This window comes from Staurois parvus, unplaced genomic scaffold (genome assembly GCF_062004578.1).
Source record: "Staurois parvus isolate SC_StPar_1 unplaced genomic scaffold, SC_StPar_1.0 ptg003175l, whole genome shotgun sequence".
In the NCBI taxonomy this organism is placed as follows: Eukaryota; Metazoa; Chordata; class Amphibia; order Anura; family Ranidae; genus Staurois; species Staurois parvus.
In genome coordinates, this window is record NW_028320971.1 from 12,531 (window position 1) to 35,888 (window position 23,358).

Sequence of the window (23,358 nt, forward strand, 5' to 3'; positions counted from 1 at the left end):
CATCACACTCTCCATCACCTAGGTCCTCTAACACTCGCTGAGATCACTTCTCACATAGAGACAGACTCCACCTCCTTTCCTGTTCCAGACTCCACCCCCTTTCCTATTTCCCCCGTCTCTCGGAAAGAGAACCTAGCCAGGAATATGAATGGCCCAGTCATGTGAGGAATGAAGCCAAGATTCAGCAATACCAATCCAATCCTAGTTCTCTTCATTCACCAAACCTTCCAACTCACCTATTGTGCTGGGCACACTTCTGGCATTGGGGAACAAACACTTCATTCACTGACACCTTGTTCATTCACTGACACCTCCTTCATTCACCGACACCTTGTCCATTCACCGACACCTTGTCCATTCACCGACACCTTGTCCATACACCGACACCTTGTCCATTCACCGACACCTTGTTCATTCACCGACACCTTGTCCATTCACCGACACCTTGTTCATTCACCGACACCTTGTTCATTCACCGACACCTCCTTCATTCACCGACACCTCCTTCATTCACCGACACCTCCTTCATTCACCGACACCTCCTTCATTCACCGACACCTCGTCCATTCACCGACACCTTGTCCATACACCGACACCTTGTCCATACACCGACACCTTGTCCATTCACCCACACCTTGTCCATTCACCGACACCTTGTCCATTCACCGACACTTTGTTCATTCACCGACACCTTGTCCATTCACCGACACCTTGTTCATTCACCGACACCTTGTCCATTCACCGACACCTTGTTCATTCACCGACACCTCCTTCATTCACCGACACCTCGTCCATTCACCGACACCTCGTCCATACACCGACACCTCGTCCATTCACCGACACCTTGTCCATTCACCGACACTTTGTTCATTCACCGACACCTTGTCCATTCACCGACACCTTGTCCATACACCGACACCTTGTCCATTCACCGACACCTTGTCCATTCACCGACACCTTGTCCATTCACCGACACCTTGTCCATACACCGACACCTTGTCCATTCACCGACACCTTGTCCATACACCGACACCTTGTCCATTCACCGACACCTTGTCCATTCACCGACACCTTGTTCATTCACCGACACCTTGTTCATTCACCGACACCTTGTCCATTCACCGACACCTTGTCCATTCACCGACACCTTGTCCATTCACTGACACCTCCTTCATTCACCGACACCTTTTCCATTCACCGACACCTTTTCCATTCACCGACACCTTGTCCATTCACCGACACTTTGTTCATTCACCGACACCTTGTCCATACACCGACACCTTGTCCATACACCGACACCTTGTCCATACACCGACACCTTGTCCATTCACCGACACCTTGTCCATTCACCGACACCTTGTCCATACACCGACACCTTGTCCATTCACCGACACCTTGTCCATACACCGACACCTTGTTCATTCACCGACACCTTGTCCATTCACCGACACCTTGTTCATTCACCGACACCTTGTCCATTCACCGACACCTTGTTCATTCACCGACACCTTGTCCATTCACCGACACCTTGTTCATTCACCGACACCTTGTTCATTCACCGACACCTTGTCCATTCACCGACACCTTGTTCATTCACCGACACCTTGTCCATTCACCGACACCTTGTCCATTCACCGACACCTTGTCCATACACCGACACCTTGTCCATACACCGACACCTTGTCCATTCACCGACACCTTGTCCATTCACCGACACCTTGTCCATTCACTGACACCTTGTTCACACGGATTTTATGTATTTTTTATTTTCATACAAATGGTACCAATTCCACGGGTTGTTACTAACATGGGAACCTTCTTACCACCTGCCAAAGCCCTCCCCCCATCTTCCCCCATTCCCCCCCAATAAGTACTGACCCCGGTCTGATCCGTCTACCCCATTATAATCGAATGTTCCCTCCCCCCTCCATCCTCACAGTCCAGGACACACCTCAGGCATCTTTTATGAAGGCCACAATACTGTCCATGGCCCGTACCCCCGATGGGCAGTCCCACTGGTCGTAGACGCTGATGAGCCCATGGAAGCCATCTTTGACATGGTCCCAGGTGACGGACACCCCATTGTCCTCCAGGCGTTTCTTGTAGAGGATCCCCTCATCGCGGAGAACATCGAACTCACATGTTAGGATATAAGATTTGGGGAGCAGGCGAAGGTCGGCGTCCTCGGCCAACAGAGGAGAACATGGAGGTTCAAAGACTCGTTTGAGCTTCTCATACAGATTTTTGTCGAAGGCGGCCATGGCATGCGGCGTGTAGCCCGCGTTCCTCATGTACCCCGCAACCTCCTCCGGGATGTGACCCTCACTCAGCCACTTGGAGAACTTCTTCCTCACATCCGGGGGGACATGGCTGCCATTCAGCATGGCTCTGGACACAGACAGGTCTCCCCCTACATAGGTCAGGAGGTAGAACAGGGTGCGGTCTCGCAGTAGGAGGGGCACGGCGCGGTTCTGTTGGTAGGAAGGTAAGTTGAAGTCCACCATCTGGACTACGGGGTAGATCATCATCTGGGCCAGAGGTCTGGGAATATCCTGCCTGGTCACCAGAGCTTGGGACACCCCAGCCGTGAGATTCCCACCGGCACTGTCCCCACCAAGGATGACAGACGCGGGATCCACACCGAACTCCAGCGCCCTCCTCAGGAAGTGGATGGAAGCCTTCAGGCAATCTTCATATGCAGCCGGGTAGAGGTGCTCCGGGGCCAGGCGGTACCTAAAGAAACGTCAGAGAGTTATGAAGGACTTCAGGGTGTCATCATCACCCAAAGACTGTGCGCAGGGGCCCTTCCAGGGGACATTCCAGGGGACCTTCCGGCAGATAGATACTGTTTATGTCTGGGTCCCTGCCGGGTGTCTACTACCTCCCACAGCCCCCCCCGACTATGCCGCCACCTCTCTAGAAGGATGGCACCATCTTTGTTTAGGCATCATCCACAATCACCATCTACTTCCTGGACTCAGAGATGACGCAATCATGGGAATGCTGGTGCCTGTGCAGCTCACAAATGTCTGACACAGATCAGCCCCTGCTGCAGCTTCCCACCTCGTGACTTGCTATAGTTACAATCTACAGTCTGATCACTGGGGGAGGGGAGACTGAGGAAATGACTCCTCCTACTTCTACAAGGTTACAATGTACAGTCTGATCACTGGGGGAGGGGAGACTGAGGAAATGACTCCTTCTCCTTCTACAAGGTTACAATGTACAGTCTGATCACTGGGGGAGGGGAGACTGAGGAAATGACTCCTCCTACTTCTACAAGGTTACAATGTACAGTCTGATCCAGGGGCGGACTGACAACTCATGGGGCCCCCAGGCAATAGGGGATCATGGGGCCCCTGTGTCCTTGCCCAAAATCAAAAAAGCCTATGAAAAAGGTACCAGGGGCATCTCGTGGGACCCCCTACTGACCCCAGGCCCTCGGGCAGTGCCCAAGTTTCCAAATGGTCAGTCCGCCCCTGGTCTGATCACTGGGGGAGGGGAGACTGAGGAAATGCCTCCTCTTCCTTCTACAAAGTTACAATGTATAGTCTGATCACTGGGGGAGGGGAGACGGAGGAAATGACTCCTCCTCCTACAAGGTTACAGTGTACAGTCTGATCATCCCAGAGCACCACACCGAGTGCAGTGCAGAGGGACTACGTGTAAAGTTGGGTCTGTAGTAGGGAGTCACATAGGCCAATTCCTCCTCTCCTGTCCCATGCTGGGTGACACCACCTGCACCCCACCTCTTATCCCGTCTGGGGGTCTCCAGAGTGGTGCCAGCAGCAGGAAAGAAGAGATGTGCAGGTCAGTGTGAAGCCAGGCATCGGGCATAATAGTACAGGGCTGCTTTCACACTGACCTGCTGCGGTCTACCCACATTGCGGGTGCAGGGTACCAGCGACTTTCCTGGGTTGGCTGCGCTTTGCCATAGACGTGTATTATGTCCTGCGGGTTTGTCGCACTTTGTTCTAGCGCACCAAATCTCCTGAATACAGAAAGAGCGCCACCCGCAGGACATAATACACATCTATGGCAAAGCGCAGCCAACCCAGGAAAGTCGCAGGAGCGCCGCGCTGAACCCGCGACGCAGGAAAACCGCAGCACAGGGGGCTCAGGACAGTAAGGGTTCACTTACATTTGCAGTTTAGGGGGTGGTAAAACACCATAGTTAAGATTAGTTTTTACTACCCCCACCACAACCGCACCCCCTTTAGCCACACCTCCAAACTTCTGAGATGGGAATGAGGGACACCTATTAGCAAATATTTGTAGGCTTAGGACACACCCCCTGCCACGCCCCCTTAAAGGAGAATTATACAAAATAATTGATTTGTTTTTTCTACCAATTCATTTCCTTTATACCAGAGAGAGGAGGAGGAAGGCGGGCCGAGGGGCTGTCCACCCAATCAGGGACAGCATGACTTTATACGCCCCGTCATGGCTGGAGGGTGAGCTATACGCCCTGTCGTGGTCGGTAGGGGGAGTTATACGCCCCGTCATGGTTGGCGGGGGAGTTATACGCCCCGTCATGGTTGGCGGGGGAGTTATACGCCCCGTCATGGTCAGTGGGGGGAGTTATACGCCCCGTCATGGTCGGTGGGGGGAGTTATACGCCCCGTCATGGTCGGTGGGGGAGTTATACGCCCCGTCATGGTCGGTGGGGGAGTTGTACGCCCCGTCATGGTCGGTGGGGGAGTTATACGCCCCGTCATGGCTGGTGTGGGAGTTATACGCCCCGTCATGGCTGGTGTGGGAGTTATACGCCCCGTCATGGCTGGTGGGTGAGTTATACGCCCCGTCATGGCTGGTGGGGGAGTTATACGCCCCGTCATGGCTGGTAGGGGAGTTATACGCCCCGTCATGGCTGGTGGGGGAGTTATACGCCCCATCATGGTCGGTGGGGGAGTTATACGCCCCGTCATGGCTGGTGGGTGAGATACGCCCCGTCATGGTCGGTGGGTGAGTTATACGCCCCGTCATGTTCGGTGGGTGAGTTATACGCCCCGTCATGGCTGGTGGGGGAGTTATACGCCCCGTCATGGCTGGTGGGTGAGATACGCCCCGTCATGGTTGGTGGGTGAGTTATACGCCCCGTCATGGACGGTGGGGGAGTTATACGCCCCGTCATGGCTGGTGGGGGAGTTATACGCCCCGTCATGGCTGGTGGGAGAGTTATACGCCCCGTCATGGCTGGTGGGTGAGTTATACGCCCCGTCATGGCTGGTGGGTGAGTTATACGCCGCGTCATGGTTGGTGGGTGAGTTATACGCCCCGTCATGGTTGGTGGGTGAGTTATACGCCCCGTCATGGCTGGTGGGGGAGTTATACGCCCCGTCATGGCTGGTGGGGGAGTTATACGCCCCGTCATGGCTGGTGGGGGAGTTATACGCCGCGTCATGGTCAGTGGGGGAGTTATACGCCGCGTCATGGCTGGTGGGGGAGTTATACGCCCCGTCATGGCTGGTGGGGGAGGTATACCCCCGTCATGGTTGGTGGGTGAGTTATACGCCGCGTCATGGCTGGTGGGGGAGGTATACCCCCGTCATGGTCGGTGGGTGAGTTATACGCCCCGTCATGGCTGGTGGGGGAGTTATACGCCCCGTCATGGCTGGTGGGGGAGTTATACGCCCCGTCATGGCTGGTGGGGGAGTTATACGCCCCGTCATGGTCGGTGGGTGAGTTATACACCCCGTCATGGCTGGTGGGGGAGTTATACGCCCCGTCATGGTCGGTGGGTGAGTTATACACCCCGTCATGGCTGGTGGGGGAGTTATACGCCCGTGAAGTGAAGTGAATGAGGCTGCTCTGCGATGTTGTACAGCCCGGCACACAAGGGGTCACACAGACAGCGTTGAGTTGTTTTCTCACCACCTGCTGTAACCTCTTGGACCCCGCAGAGGCATGCAGTTGTGGGGCGCTTGCAGAGTGACCCCATTTACTTCAATGGGTCTGCTTGGCCGGCGGTAGCACCCACCAACAGCAACAGAGGGCGTCATTCCGGCTGCAGCATTCCTGCTTTGGCTGCTGCCTCAGCAGATAAAGGGGGTAGGGATTGGGGGCGGTAAAACAGTGACTGTCGGTTTGTGGCCATATTTTGCTGCATAAACAGTGGCTAAGAAATGAGGACTTCTCACCCGACTGACACCAGCACAACTCCGGCCGTCTTCGAGATGTGTCGGCAAATCTTGTCATAGTGATCTACAACAAATGAACGATCGTGAGATGAGGAGACCATTACAATTCACAGCAAAGGAGTAAAAGGAAGTCGAATCGCCACACGAGGTGGAAAATCGGAAAATTCCATGTCCCTGGAGAGAAGATACAAAATAATTACCTCTCCTGCCACCTACATCACAGATACCACCAACACTACTGACTGCCACCAAGGACACCAACACTACTGTCTGCCACCGAGGACCCCAACCCTACTGACTGCCACCGAGGACACCAACCCTACTGACTGCCACCGACATCACAGATACCACCAACACTACTGAGTGCCACCGAGGAAACCAACATCACCGACTGCCACCGAGGACACCAACATCACCGACTTCAACCGAGGACACCAACACTACTGACTGCCACCGAGGACATCAACATCACCGACTTCCACCGAGGACACCAACATCACCGACTTCCACCGAGGACACCAACATCACCGACTTCCACCGAGGACACCAACACTACTGACTGCCACCGAGGACACCAACATCACCGACTTCCACCGAGGACACCAACACTGCTGACTGCCACCAAGGACACCAATCCTACTGACTGCCACCGAGGACACCAACCCTACTGACTGCCACCGACATCACAGATACCACCAACACTACTGAGTGCCACCGAGGAAACCAACATCACCGACTGCCACCGAGGACACCAACATCACTGACTTCAACCGAGGACACCAACACTACTGACTGCCACCGAGGACATCAACATCACCGACTTCCACCGAGGACACCAACATCACCGACTTCCACCGAGGACACCAACATCACCGACTTCCACCGAGGACACCAACACTACTGACTGCCACCGAGGACACCAACATCACCGACTTCCACCGAGGACACCAACATCACCGACTGCCACCGAGGACACCAACACTACTGACTGCCACTGAAAACACCAACACCACCCACTGCCACCAAGGACACCAACACCACCGACTGCCACCGAGGACATCAACATCACCGACTGCCACCGAGGACACCAACACCACCGACTGCCACCGAGGACACCAACATCACCGACTGCCACCGAGGACACCAACACTACTGACTGCCACCGAGGACACCAACATCACCGACTGCCACCGAGGACACCAACACTACTGACTGCCACCGAGGACACCAACATCACCGACTGCCACCGAGGACACCAACACTACTGACTGCCACCGAGGACACCAACACTACTGACTGCCACCGAGGACACCAACATCACCGACTGCCACCGAGAACACCAACATCACCGACTGCCACCGAGAACACCAACATCACCGACTGCCACCGAGGACACCAACATCACCAACTGCCACCGAGGACACCAACATCCCCGACTGCCACCGAGGACACCAACACTACTGACTGCCACCGAGGACACCAACACTACTGACTGCCACTGAGGTCACCAACACCACCGACTGCCACCGAGGACACCAATACTACTGACTGCCACTGAGGACACCAACACTACTGACTGCCACCGAGGACACCAACACTACTGACTGCCACCGAGGACACCAACATCACCGACTGCCACCGAGGACACCAACATCACCGACTGCCACCGAGGACACCAACACTACTGACTGCCACTGAAAACACCAACACTACCCACTGCCACCGAGGACACCAACATCACCGACTGCCACCGAGGACACCAACATCACCGACTGCCACCGAGGACACCAACACTACTGACTGCCACCAAGGACACCAACACTACTGACTGCCACCGAGGACACCAACACTACTGACTGCCACCGAGGACACCAACATCACCGACTGCCACCGAGGACACCAACACTACTGACTGCCACCGAGGACACCAACACTACTGACTGCCACCGAGGACACCAACACTACTGACTGCCACCGAGGACACCAACATCACCGACTGCCACCGAGGACACCAACACTACTGACTGCCACAGAGGACACCAACACTACTGACTGCCACCAAGGACACCAACACTACTGACTGCCACCGAGGACACCAACATCACCGACTGCCACCGAGGACACCAACATCACCGACTGCCACCGAGGACACCAACATCACCGACTGCCACCGAGGACACCAACATCACCGACTGCCACCGAGGACACCAACACTACTGACTGCCACCGAGGACACCAACACTACTGACTGCCACTGAGGTCACCAACACCACCGACTGCCACCAAGGACACCAATACTACTGACTGCCACTGAGGACACCAACACTACTGACTGCCCCGTGGACACCAACACCACCGACTGCCACTGAGGACACCAACACCATCGACTGCCACCGAGGACACCAACACCACCGAAAACACCAACACCACCGAGGACACCGACTGCCACCAAGGACACCAACACCACCGATTGCCACCGAGGACCCCAACACCACCGACTGCCACCAAACACAAACACCACCGAAAACACCAACACCACTGACTGCCACCGAGGACACCAACACTACTGACTGCCACCGAGGACACCAACACTACTGACTGCCACTGAAAACACCAACACCACCCACTGCCACCGAGGACACCAACACTACTGACTGCCACCGAGGACACCAACACTACTGACTGCCACTGAAAACACCAACACCACCCACTGCCACCAAGGACACCAACACCGCCGACTGCCACCGAGGACACCAACACTACTGACTGCCACCGAGGACACCAACACCACCAACTGCCACCGAGGACACCAACACCACCGACTGCCACCGAGGACACCAACCCCACCGACTGCCACCGAGGACACCAACACTACTGACTGCCCCGAAGACACCAACACTACTGACTGCCCCGAAGACACCAACACTACTGACTGCCACTGAGGACACCAACATCACTGAAAACACCAACAGCACCAATTGCCACCGAGGAAACCAACACTACTGACTGCCACTAACAACACCAACACCACCAACTGCCACCGAGGATGCCAACACTACTGACTGCCACTGACACAACCAACTGCCTCTGAGGACACCAACATCACAGGTAAAACAAACAACCACCGAATGCCACCAACACCATGGACTACACCAATGCCACAAACTGATAATGATGAGTGTAGGCAGGAGCTAATTTTGAGCTCTTTTTAATTTTTGGACACTCCCGTTTTGTCATATCTTCTGGGTTGGCCCCGCCCTCTGCCTATTTAAGGATTGGTGGTATAAGGAGGTGGAGTGTGTATCCCCCACTAAAGGATGGTGCCCCCTGTGCCCCAGAGGAAGCCAGGAAAGAACCAGTGGAGGCCTGTGGCCTATGGGGGCATAATCAGTGTGCCTGGAACTGTTTGAAGTGGCCACTTGGCATCCTAGATGTGGTGGGATGCTTCTATCTATTACCATTGCTCTGGACTGTTCAGTGTGACACCATACTGAAGGAAGTCCGACGTGTGGTGTCATGTTTCCCATGACTGACATATAGGTGTTTCTATATCTTGTCTCGGCTCCTCCCTTTCCTTTGGTTTAGTTCATGCTGTATAGATAGCCCCACCCCCTTTCCCAGAGATGCATTGCAGCTCTAGCCTCATGTCATGCAGCAGGACACAGTATGATCCTTTGACCTATCGAATGTTCATTGTTGTAAGATTCTCTCAGTTTATGGAATAAACTTCACAAGATCTACAAGATGTCGTCTGGATCGAGTCACTGCCTGTGATGTCCAGCTGAGGTTGAAGTTATCGTGATCTCATCACAACTGTAAGTCCCAGAGATCCTACCATCAATGCTTAGATTGGAGAGACAGAACATGTGGAGAGAAGATAGCGGCCCGTTCTCTATAAATATCCCCTAAAATGTGATTGGTTTTGGATTTGCATTAACTCTGTGGCAGCAATGATACATTGTAACCAACAGGGAAATGGCAGTTGGTGTCTCACCGGAAGTATTGTCTCTTCTGCTTACCAAAATCTCCAAAGACGAAGCCTCCTCCATGGAAGAACAGGACTCCTTTCCGGCCTCCGGCAGAGGGCTCTCTGGGCTGGTAGACCCTCACAGGCACACCTTCAAATTTTACATTCCTAGTGAAGAGCTCGGGATCGTCTTCTGATTTTATGGGACTCAATTTTGCCAAAATGTGGGAGAGTCTGATCTCTGTGCAAATACCGAACCTTTCCAGAGTGCGGCCCTAACCCAAGGAAGAGAAAACAGCAATCAACACGTTAGAGGACACAAATTATCGCACCAACTCAGATGGACATGTCTTGGTTTAGAGATTGGATTTATTTCAGTGAATGTTCTTTAAAATTGATTTTAGATATATAGACACTATATGACCAAAAGTATGTGAACCCCCCTCCCAATGATGGAGATCAGGTGTCCCCAGTGAAGGGTCCGGGTAATCCTCCATCATACAAAGACAATGGAGACAATTCTGCTCTTCCAGCCTTGTGGTAACAGTTTGGTGAAGACCCTTTCCTGTTCCCCCATGACTGTCCCCTGTGTACAAAGCCAGCTCCATAAAGACATGGATGACCAGTTTGGTGAAGACCCTTTTCTGTTCCCCCATGACTGTCCCCTGTGTACAAAGCCAGCTCCATAAAGACATGGATGACCAGTTTGGTGAAGACCCTTTTCTGTTCCCCATGACTGTCCCCTGTGTATAAAGCCAGCTCCATAAAGACATGGATGACCAGTTTGGTGAAGACCCTTTTCTGTCCCCCATGACTGTCCTCTGTCTACAAAGCCGGCTCCATAAAGACATGGAGGACCAGTTTGATGTGGAGGAACTCCAGTATCCCGTACTGAACCCAGACCTCAACCTACTGAACACTTTTGGGTTGAATTAAAACACCAAGAGTGACCCAGGTCTCATCTAACACCAGTCCTGCTCTTGGAGGCTCATTATAAAAATAACTACCAATAATGAGAATAGGAGCATACCACTCCAAACTGATCCACTATATGATCCAAAGTGTGTTGACCTTCCGCCATATCAGGGTTCAGGTGTCTCCAGTGAGAGGCCTGGTAATCCTCCATCATACAAAGACATTGGAGACAATTGTGCACTTCCAGCCTTGTGGTAACAGTTTGGTGAAGACCCTTTTCTGTTCCCCATGACTGTCCCCTGTTTACAAAGCCAGCTCCATAAAGACATGGAGGACCAGTTTGGTGTGGAGGAACTCCAGTGTCCTGTACAGAGCCCTGACCTCAACCTACTGAACACCTTTGGGATGAATTAGAATGCCGATGGTGAACCAGGTCTTCTCCAACATCAGCACCTGACCTCACAAATGGGCTTAAAATATCTTGTGGAAAGTCTTCCTAGAGCAGTGGAGGATGATATAGGCTGAAAGGGGAACTCCATATTAATGACCACGGCTTTGGAATGGGATGTCCTACAAGGTCATATAGGTGTGATGGGTGGAGGAACTGGTGTCCTTCAGAGCCCTGATCTCAACCCTACTGAACACCTTTAGCATGGTTGGAGTGCCGATGGTGAGCCGGGTCTTCTCATCCAACATCAATACCTGACCTCACAATGGGCACAAATTCCAAAGTTCTTGTGAAAAATCTTCCCAGAACAGGGAAGACCATGTGGTTCTATAAGAGGGCCAGCCCCTCCAACTGAGGGATTGTTGGGAGGTATGCTTCCCAACTGTAGGAATCTGCACCGAAAAGCTCTCCCAGTGGAGGAAGTGGAGACAACTCCATATTAATGGTCATGGTTTTAAGATTGTCCAACAAGCTCAGAATTCCCACCTCAACCCGACTGATCATCTTTGGGATGAATTGGAACCCCGATGGAGATCTGGGTCTTCTCATCCAACATCAGTACCTGACCTCACAATGGGCACAAATTCCCACAGACCCCCTCCAACATCTGGTGGAAAGTCTTCCCAGAAGAGTAAAGGATGTCAAAGCTACAAAGGGGGGGGGGGGGAGACTCCATATTAACAGTTGTGGGAGGAAGCAACTCCATAGTAGTGGCGACAGGGTGGGGGGCAACTCCATATTAATGGCCATGGGGGGGCAACTCCATATTACTGGCCATGGGGGGGCACCTCTATATTAATGGCCATGAGGGGGCAACACCATATTAATGGTAATGGGAGGCAACTCCATATTAATGGCCATGGGGGGGCAACTCCATATTAATGGCCATGGGGGGGCAACTCCATATTAATGGACATGGGGGGCAACTCCATATTAATGGATGTGGGGAAGGGGTAACTCCATATTTATGGTTATGGCGGGCAACGCCATATTGTTGGGCATGGGGGGGACTTCATATTGTTGGGCTTGGGGGGGACTCAATATTGTTGGGCATGGGGGGGACTCCATATTGTTGGGCATGGGGGGGACTCCATGTTAGTGGCCATGGGTGGGGGACGTCATATTAATGGCTGTGGGGAAGGGGCAACTCCATATTATTGACCATGGGGGGTCAACTCCATATTAATGGCCATGGGGGGGCAACTCCATATTAATGGAGGTGGGGAAAGGGTAACTCCATATTATTAACCATGGGGGTCAACTCCATATTTATGCTTATGGCGGGCAACGCCATATTGTTGGGCATGGGGGGGGGACTGCATGTTAGTGGCCATGGTGGGGGGACTTCATATTAATTGGTGTGGGGGAGGGGGGTAACTTTCATACTGGTGGCCATGGGGAGGGGGGGAACTGCATATTACCAGCCGTGAGGGGAACTACTCCATGGCCACGGGGGGGGGGCAACTCCATATTAACGGCAATGGGGGGGCAACTCCATGTTAATGACCACGGGTGGGCAACTGTATATTATTGGCCATAGGGGGCACCTCCATATTAATGACCATGGTGGGAGGGACAACTGTACATTATTGACCATGGAGAGGCAACTGCATATTAATGGCCATGGGGGGGGGGGGGGGGGTAACTCCATAATAATGGCTATTTGGGGGCAACTCCATATTATTGGCTGGGGGGGCTCCATATTAGTGTTCATGGGGAGCTCCATGTTAGTGTCCATGGGGGGGCTCCATGTTAGTGGCTGTGGGGGGGCTCCATGTTAGTGGCCATTGGGGGGCTCCATGTTTGTGTCCATGAGGGGGCTCCATGTTAGTGTCCATGGGGGGGGCTCCATGTTAGTGTCCATGGGGGGGCTCCGTGTTAGTGTCCATGGGGGGGCTCCGTGTTAGTGTCCATGGGGGGGCTCCGTGTTAGTGTCCATGGGGGGCTCCATGTTAGTGTCCATGGGGGGGCTCCATGTTAGTGTCCATGGGGGGGGGCTCCATGTTAGTGTCCATGGGGGGGGGCTCCGTGTTAGTGTCCATGGGGGGGCTCCGTGTTAGTGTCCATGGGGGGCTCCGTGTTAGTGTCCATGGGGGGGCTCCATGTTAGTGTCCATGGGGGGGCTCCATGTTAGTGTCCATGGGGGGCTCTGTGTTTGTGTCCATGGGGGGGCTCCATGTTAGTGTCCATGGGGGGGCTCCATGTTAGTGTCCATGGGGGGGCTCCATGTTAGTGTCCATGGGGGGCTCCATGTTAGTGGCCGTGGTTTTGGAAGCTCATACATGTGTATATAGAGGGCGTATATAGAGGGCGGAGTTTAGATGGGTGGGGTTGATTCTTTTGAGTGCAGTGAAAGCACAGCTGTGAGGAGGGAGGGGCATATTGTAGGAGTGGGCGGAGCTAATATTACCTGGAGAACAGGTGCTTCCACTCCTCTGCAGCAAAGCCAAGGCTCTGCATCCGCCCAATCAGATCGCAGCTTCTCATTGGCTGACTGGCCACAGAACCGGCTCCTCCACAAACATCTGACACCAACCCTCCCCCGGGGCCACCCGGGGCCACCCAGGATTTCCTGTATACTCCGCACATTATCATTCTGAACCGCAGAGCTGACAATCTATCATCATTCCTCTACAGAGGTTCCCGCAACCCCAGAGAGAACATGCAAACTCCATGCAGACGCTGTCCTTGGAATGTGAACCTCACCCCAACATTCTACATACAAACCCCATGCAGATGATGTCCTTGTTGGAGTGTGAACCTAACCCTAACATTCTACAAACTCCATGCAGACGCTGTCCTTGTTGGAGTGTGAACCTAACCCCAGCATTCTACAAACTCCATGCAGACGCTGTCCTTGGAATGTGGACCTAACCCCAACATTCTACATACAAACCCCATGCAGATGTTGTCCTTGTTGGAGTGTGAACCTAACCCTAACATTCTACAAACTCCATGCAGATGATGTCCTTGTTGGAGTGTGAACCTAACCCTAACATTCTACATACAAACTCCATACGGATGTTGTCCTTGGAGTGTGAACCTAACCCCAGCATTCTACACACAAACTCCATGCGGACATGTCCTCATTAGAGTGTGAACCTAACCCTTCAAGACTACAATGCCAATTAGTAGGGCTCCCTCTGATTACACTGATGACCCGCCAAGGCTTTCCTCCTCCATGCAGCTCCTGTAGAAGGCAGGAATATTACAGATTTTCCACTGCTGGTCCCTCGGCAGAAGGAAAGGGGATTCCACCCATGAAGGTGCTCAGAGTCACATGTACGAACATGGAGCCCGGGGGGGGGGGGATTATTTACAGTCCACCCAATAGAGACATTTTATTGATGGGTGGAGTCAGCTCCTGGCTTCCTTGATGTCTGGGGGCCCCAGCAGTGACAGAATCCCCAACTCTGTTTTTGTCCACATGGGAGTTTTGAGTGCCCCACCCACCTCTGTGTCCCCGCCCATCTGTGTGTGCCCCCACCCACCTGTATGTGCCCCAGTCTACCTGTGTGTACTCCGCCCACCTGTGTGTCCTCGCCCATCTGCATGTGTCCTTGCCCTCCTGTGTGTGCCCCACCCACCTGTATGTGTCTCCGCCCACCTGTATGTGTGTCCCCGCCCATCTGGATGTGTCCCTGCCCACCTGTATGTATCCCCACTCATCTGTATGTGTCCCCACCCACCTGTATGTGTGTCCCCGCCCACCTGTATGTGTCCCCGCCCACCTGTATGTGTGTCCCCGCCCACCTGTATGTGTGTCCCCGCCCACCTGTATGTGTATCCCCACTCATCTGTATGTGTCCCCACCCACCTGTATGTGTGTCCCCGCCCACCTGTATGTGTGTCCCCGCCCACCTGTATGTGTCCCCGCCCACCTGTATGTGTCCCCGCCCACCTGCGTGTTTCCCCGCTCACCTGCGTGTGTCCCCGCCCACCTGCGTGTGTCCCCGCCCACCTGCGTGTGTCCCCGCCCACCTGCGTGTGTCCCCGCCCACCTGTATGTGTCCCCGCCCACCTGTACATGTCCCCGCCCACCTGTGTGTGTCCCCGCCCACCTGCATGTGTCCTCGCCCACCTGTATGTGTCCTCGCCCACCTGTATGTGTCTCACTCACCTATATGTGTCCCTGCCCACCTGTGTGTCCCCGCCCATCTGTATGTGTCCCCGCCTAGCTGTGTGTCCCCCACGCACCTGTATGTGTCCCCGCTCACCTGTATGTGTCCCCGCCCACCTGTGTGTGTCCCCGCTCACCTGTATGTGTCCCCGCCCACCTGTATGTGTGTCCCCGCCCACCTGTGTGTCCCCGCCCACCTGTATGTGTGTCCCCGCCCACCTGTGTGTCCCCGCCCACCTGTGTGTCCCCGCCCACCTGTGTGTCCCCGCCCATCTGTATGTGTCCCCGCCCACCTGTATGTGTCCCCTCCCATCTGTATGTTTCCCCACTCACCTGTATGTGTCCCCGTCCACCTGTATGTGTCCCACTCACCTGTATGTGTCCCTGCCCACCTGTGTGTCCCCGCCCATCTGTATGTGTCCCCGCCTACCTGTGTGTCCCCCACGCACCTGTATGTGTCCCCGCCCACCTGTATGTGTCCCACTCACCTGTGTGTGTCCCCGCCCACCTGTATGTGTCCCCTCCCATCTGCATGTGTCCCCGCTCACCTGTATGTGTCCCCGCCCACCTGTATGTGTCCCACTCACCTGTATGTGTCCCTGCCCACCTGTGTGTCCCCGCCCATCTGTATGTGTCCCCGACTACCTGTGTGTCCCCCACGCACCTGTATGTGTCCCCGCCCACCTGTGTGTGTCCCACTCACCTGTGTGTGTCCCCGCCCACCTGTATGTGTCCCCTCCCATCTGTATGTGTCCCCGCTCACCTGTATGTGTCCCCGCCCACCTGTATGTGTCCCACTCACCTGTGTGTCCCCGCCCATCTGTATGTGTCCCCGCCCACCTGTATGTGTGTCCCCACCCACCTGTGTGTGTCCCGGCCCACCTGTGTGTGTCCCCACTCAGCTGTATGTGTCCCACTCACCTGTGTGTCCCCGTCCACCTGTGTGTCCCCGCCCACCTGTGTGTGTCCCCACCCACCTGTATGTGTCCCGCTCACCTGTTTGTCCCCACCCACCTGTATGTGTCCCGGCCCACCTGTGTGTGTCCCCACTCACCTGTATGTGTCCCTGCCCACCTGTGTGTGTCCCCACTCACCTGTATGTGTCCCACTCACCTGTGTGTCCCTGCCCATCTGTATGTGTCCTTGCCTACCTGTGTGTCCCCCATGCACCTGTATGTGTCCCCACGTACCTGTGTGTCCCCGCCCACCTGTATGTGTCACCGCCCACCTGTATGTGTCTCCACTCACCTGTATGTGTCTCCGCCTATTTGTGTGTCCCCCTACCTATGTGTGTGTCCCGCCCACCTGTATGTGCCCCACCCACCTGTGTGTGTCCCCGCCCACCTGAGTGAATCCCTGCCTACCTGTTTGTTCCTCCGTCCACCTGAGTGTATCCCCACCCACCTGTGTGCATCCCCGCCCACCTGTGTGTCCCGGCTCCACCTCCCACATTCAGTGAGACAGTGAGAGCGCCCCCAGCAGACGCTTCCCAGAACCTGGGATCTCCCCAGTAGAAGATAGCAGAGTCTCCGGAGGCGCCATCCACCAAAAAGCGGAATCTCCGTTCTGGGTGGAGTGCGACTTTCAGGCGACTTTCAGGAACTCACCAGGACTGAGACAGCACTGAGGATTCTGTGGAGACTTCGGAGTTCTGCCGGACATGTCATTCCTGGAGGATATTCCGCCTTGGAGGATTCCAGGAACACCGAAACCAGAAACAGCAACGTGCCGAGGAAAAGGAAGACCCCGAAAACAGAGAGAAGAGGCAACATGGCTGCCAACCGTCCAACTCCAGATCAACGACCGTCCAACTCCAGATCAACGCCAGATCAACGCCACCGCCCCGGGCTCTGCACCGCGAACTTTACACTTTGTCCTTTCCACGATCCAACGCCATCGCCACCTACCAGACAGAGACCAGTACTGCAACTTATCTCACCCCAACCAGCCAATTACAATGTGTCATCCATCCAACCATCCCTCCATCCATCCCTCCATCCATCCATGTCTCCATCCATCCATCCATGTCTCCATCCATCCAACCCTCCATCCATGTCTCCATCCATCCATCCATGTCTCCATCCATCCATCCAACCCTCCATCCATGTCTCCATCCATCCGACCCCCCATCCATGTCTCCATCCATCCATCCATCCATCCGACCCTCCATCCATGTCTCCATCCAACCCTCCATCCATGTCTCCATCCATGTCTCCATCCATCCAACCCTCCATCCATTCATCCATGTCTCCATCCAACCCTCCATCCATCCATCCATGTCTCCATCCATCCATCCGACCCTCCATCCATGTCTCCATCCAACCCTCCATCCATGTCTCCATCCATCCCTCCATCCATTCCTCCATCCATGTCTCCATCCATCCATGTCTCCATCCATCCATCCATGTCTCCATCCATCCATCCATCCATCCATCCATGTCTCCATCCATCCATGTCTCCATCCATCCCTCCATCTATCCCTCCATCCATCCATCCATCCATCCATCCATGTCTCCATCCATCCATGTCTCCATCCATCCGACCCCCCATCCATGTCTCCATCCATCCATCCAACCCTCCATCCATGTCTCCATCCATCCCTCCATCCTTGTCTCCATCCATCCATGTCTCCATCCATCCATGTCATCCATCCATCCATGTCTCCATCCATCCATGTCTCCATCCATCCATCCATCCATGTCTCCATCCATCCATCCCTCCATGTCTCCATCCATCCCTCCATGTCTCCATCCATCCATCCATGTCTCCATCCATCCACCCATCCATGTCTCCATCCATCCATCCCTCCATCCATGTTTCCATCCATCCCTCCATCCATGTCTCCATCCATCCATCCCTCCATGTCTCCATCCATCCCTCCATGTCTCCATCCATCTATCCATGTCTCCATCCATCCCTCCATCCATCCCTCCATCCATCCATCCCTCCATCCATCCATCCCTCCATCCACCCATCCATGTCTCCATCCATCCATCCATCCCCCCATCCACCCATCCATGTCTCCATCCATCAATCCCTCCATCCATCCCTCCATCCATGTCTCCATCCATCCGACCCCCCATCCATGTCTCCATCCATCCATCCAACCCTCCATCCATGTCTCCATCCATCCCTCCATCCTTGTCTCCATCCATCCATGTCTCCATCCATCCATGTCATCCATCCATCCATGTCTCCATCCATCCATGTCTCCATCCATCCATCCATGTCTCCATCCATCCATCCATCCATGTCTCCATCCATCCACCCATCCATGTCTCCATCCATCCATCCCTCCATCCACCCATCCATGTCTCCATCCATCCCTCCATCCATGTTTCCATCCATCCCTCCATCCATGTCTCCATCCATGTCTCCATCCATCCATCCCTCCATGTCTCCATCCATCCCTCCATGTCTCCATCCATCTATCCATGTCTCCATCCATCCCTCCATCCATCCATCCCTCCATCCACCCATCCATGTCTCCATCCATCCATCCATCCCCCCATCCACCCATCCATGTCTCCATCCATCAATCCCTCCATCCATCCCTCCATCCATGTTTCCATCCATGTCTCCATCCATCCCTCCATCCATGTCTCCATCCATCCCTCCATCCATGTCTCCATCCCTCCATCCATGTCTCCATCCCTCCATGTCTCCATCCATCCATCCCTCCATCCATCCATGTCTCCATCCATCCCTCCATCTATCCCTCCATGTCTCCATCCATCCCTCCATCCATCCCTCCATCCATGTCTCCATCCATCCAACCCTCCATCCATGTCTCCATCCATCCATGTCTCCATCCATCCATCCGGCCCCCATCCATGTCTCCATCCATCCATCCAACCCTCCATCCATGTCTCCATCCAACCCTCCATCCATGTCTCCATCCATCCCTCCATCCTTGTCTCCATCCATCCATCCATGTCTCCATCCATCCATGTCTCCATCCCTCCATCCATCCCTCCCTCCATCCATCCCTCCATCCATCCATGTCTCCATCCATCCATCCCTCCATCCATCCCTCCATGTCTCCATCCATCCCTCCATCCATCCATGTCTCCATCCATCTATCCATGTCTCCATCCATCCCTCCATCCATCCCTCCATCCATCCATCCCTCCATCCACCCATCCATGTCTCCATCCATCCATCCCTCCATCCACCCATCCATGTTTCCATCCATCCATCCCTCCATCCATGTTTCCATCCATCCCTCCATCCATGTCTCCATCCATCCCTCCATCCATGTCACCATCCATCCCTCCATCCATGTCTCCATCCATCCCTCCATCCATCCATCCATCCATCCATGTTTCCATCCATGTCTCCATCCCTCCATGTCTCCATCTATCCAAGCCTCCATCCATGTCTCCATCCATCCATGTCTCCATCCATCCAACCCTCCATCCATGTCTCCATCCATCCCTCCATCCATCCATGTCTCCATCCATCCATCCATGTCATCCATCCATCCATGTCTCCATCCATCCATCCATGTCTCCATCCATCCCTCCATCCACCCATCCATGTCTCCATCCATCCATCCATCCCCCCATCCACCCATCCATGTCTCCATCCATCAATCCCTCCATCCATCCCTCCATCCATGTCTCCATCCATCCGACCCCCCATCCATGTCTCCATCCATCCATCCAACCCTCCATCCATGTCTCCATCCATCCCTCCATCCTTGTCTCCATCCATCCATGTCTCCATCCATCCATGTCATCCATCCATCCATGTCTCCATCCATCCATGTCTCCATCCATCCACCCATCCATGTCTCCATCCATCCATCCCTCCATCCACCCATCCATGTCTCCATCCATCCCTCCATCCATGTTTCCATCCATCCCTCCATCCATGTCTCCATCCATGTCTCCATCCATCCATCCCTCCATGTCTCCATCCATCCCTCCATGTCTCCATCCATCTATCCATGTCTCCATCCATCCCTCCATCCATCCCTCCATCCATCCATCCCTCCATCCACCCATCCATGTCTCCATCCATCCATCCATCCCCCCATCCACCCATCCATGTCTCCATCCATCAATCCCTCCATCCATCCCTCCATCCATGTTTCCATCCATGTCTCCATCCATCCCTCCATCCATGTCTCCATCCATCCCTCCATCCATGTCTCCATCCCTCCATCCATGTCTCCATCCCTCCATGTCTCCATCCATCCATCCCTCCATCCATCCATGTCTCCATCCATCCCTCCATCTATCCCTCCATGTCTCCATCCATCCCTCCATCCATCCCTCCATCCATGTCTCCATCCATCCAACCCTCCATCCATGTCTCCATCCATCCATGTCTCCATCCATCCATCCGGCCCCCATCCATGTCTCCATCCATCCATCCAACCCTCCATCCATGTCTCCATCCAACCCTCCATCCATGTCTCCATCCATCCCTCCATCCTTGTCTCCATCCATCCATCCATGTCTCCATCCATCCATGTCTCCATCCCTCCATCCATCCCTCCCTCCATCCATCCCTCCATCCATCCATGTCTCCATCCATCCATCCCTCCATCCATCCCTCCATGTCTCCATCCATCCCTCCATCCATCCATGTCTCCATCCATCTATCCATGTCTCCATCCATCCCTCCATCCATCCCTCCATCCATCCATCCCTCCATCCACCCATCCATGTCTCCATCCATCCATCCCTCCATCCACCCATCCATGTTTCCATCCATCCATCCCTCCATCCATGTTTCCATCCATCCCTCCATCCATGTCTCCATCCATCCCTCCATCCATGTCACCATCCATCCCTCCATCCATGTCTCCATCCATCCCTCCATCCATCCATCCATCCATCCATCCATCCATGTTTCCATCCATGTCTCCATCCCTCCATGTCTCCATCTATCCAAGCCTCCATCCATGTCTCCATCCATCCATGTCTCCATCCATCCAACCCTCCATCCATGTCTCCATCCATCCCTCCATCCATCCATGTCTCCATCCATCCATCCATGTCATCCATCCATCCATGTCTCCATCCATCCATCCATGTCTCCATCCATCCCTCCATCCATCCCTCCATGTCTCCATCCATCCATCCATCCCTCCATCCATTCCTCCATCCATCCCTCCATCCATCCATGTCTCCATCCATCCCTCCATCCATCCATGTCTCCATCCATCCCTCCATCCCTCCATCCACCCATCCATCCATGTCTCCATCCATGTCACCACCCATCCATCCCTGTCTCCATCCATCCATCCCTGTCTCCATCCATCCATCCATCCATGTCTCCATCCCTCCATGTCTCCATCCATCCATCCATGTCTCCATCCATCCCTCCATGTCTCCATCCATCCATGTCTCCATCCATCCATGTCTCCATCCATCCCTCCATCCATGTCTCCATCCATCCCTTCATCCATGTCTCCATCCATCCATCCCTTCATCCATGTCTCCATCCATCCATGTCTCCATCCACCCATCCATGTCTCCATCCATCCCTCCATCCATCCATCCATGTTTCCATCCATCCCTCCATCCATGTCTCCATCCATCCATGTCTCCATCCATCCATCCCTCCATCCATCCCTCCATGTCTCCATCCATCTATCCATGTCTCCATCGATCCATCCACCCATCAATGTCTCCATCCATCCATCCCTCCATCCATCCCTCCATCCATGTCTCCATCCATCCCTCCATCCATCCATCCATTCATGTCTCCATCCATGTCTCCATCCATGTCTCCATCCCTCCATGTCTCCATCCATCCCTCCATGTCTCCATCCATCCATGTCTCCATCCATCCATGTCTCCATCCATCCATCCATGTCTCCATCCAACCCTCCATCCATGTCTCCATCCAACCCTCCATCCATGTCTCCATCCATCCATCCATGTCATCCATCTATCCATGTCTCCATCCATCCATCCATGTCTCCATCCATCCCTCCATCCATCCCTCCATGTCTCCATCCATCCCTCCATGTCTCCATCCATCCATGTCTCCATCCATCCATCCATCCATCCATCCATCCGTGTCTCCATCCATCCATGTCTCCATCCATCCCTCCATCCATGTCTCCATCCATCCATCCCTCCATCCACCCATCCATGTCTCCATCCATCCATCCCTCCATCCACCCATCCATGTCTCCATCCACCCATCCATGTCTCCATCCATCCCTCCATCCATGTCTCCATCCATCCATGTCTCCATCCATCCATGTCTCCATCCATGTCACCATCCATCCATCCCTGTCTCCATCCCTCCATCCATCCCTCCATCCATGTCTCCATCCACCCATCCATGTCTCCATCCATCCCTCCATCCATGTCTCCATCCATCCATGTCTCCATCCATCCCTCCATCCATGTCACCATCCATCCATCCCTGTCTCCATCCCTCCATCCATCCATGTCTCCATCCACCCATCCATGTCTCCATCCATCCCTCCATCCATGTCACATCCATCCATCCATGTCTCCATCCATGTCTCCATCCATCCCTCCACCCATCCATCCATCCATGTCTCCATCCATGTCTCCATCCCTCCATGTCTCCATCCATCCATGTCTCCATCCATCCAACCCTCCATCCATCCATGTCTCCATCCATCCATCCAACCCTCCATCCATGTCTCCATCCAACCCTCCATCCATCCCTCCATCCATCCCTCCATCCATGTCTCCATCCATCCATCCATCCATCCATCCCTCCATCCAACCCTCCATGTCTCCATCCATCCCTCCATCCATCCATGTCTCCA

General features: G+C 54.1%; 1 protein-coding gene across 1 annotated transcript; it reads right to left on the reverse strand.

Annotated features, from left to right (window-relative positions):
• Positions 1-1,750: 1,750 nt before the first annotated feature.
• LOC149428511 (arylacetamide deacetylase-like 4) lies at positions 1,751-17,467 on the reverse strand. The gene is made up of 4 exons (XM_089667319.1): positions 17,198-17,467; positions 10,160-10,382; positions 6,141-6,204; positions 1,751-2,733 (listed from the first exon to the last, which is right to left on the reverse strand). The coding sequence occupies exons 1-4, from the start codon at positions 17,360-17,362 to the stop codon at positions 1,953-1,955; spliced, it is 1,233 nt and encodes a 410-aa protein (XP_089523445.1). The 5' UTR covers positions 17,363-17,467; the 3' UTR covers positions 1,751-1,952.
• Between the last annotated feature and the right edge of the window lie 5,891 nt (positions 17,468-23,358).

Coding starts and splice junctions, on each gene's coding strand:
- LOC149428511 (XM_089667319.1), bottom strand. CDS start 17,362: ATGTTGCCTCTTCTCTCTGTTTTCGGGGTCTTCCTTTTCCTCGGCACG. Junction 6,205..10,159: donor CTTCGTCTTTGGAGATTTTG/GTAAGCAGAAGA, acceptor CATTTGTTGTAG/ATCACTATGACAAGATTTGC. Junction 2,734..6,140: donor GTTGTGCTGGTGTCAGTCGG/GTGAGAAGTCCT, acceptor ACGTTTCTTTAG/GTACCGCCTGGCCCCGGAGC.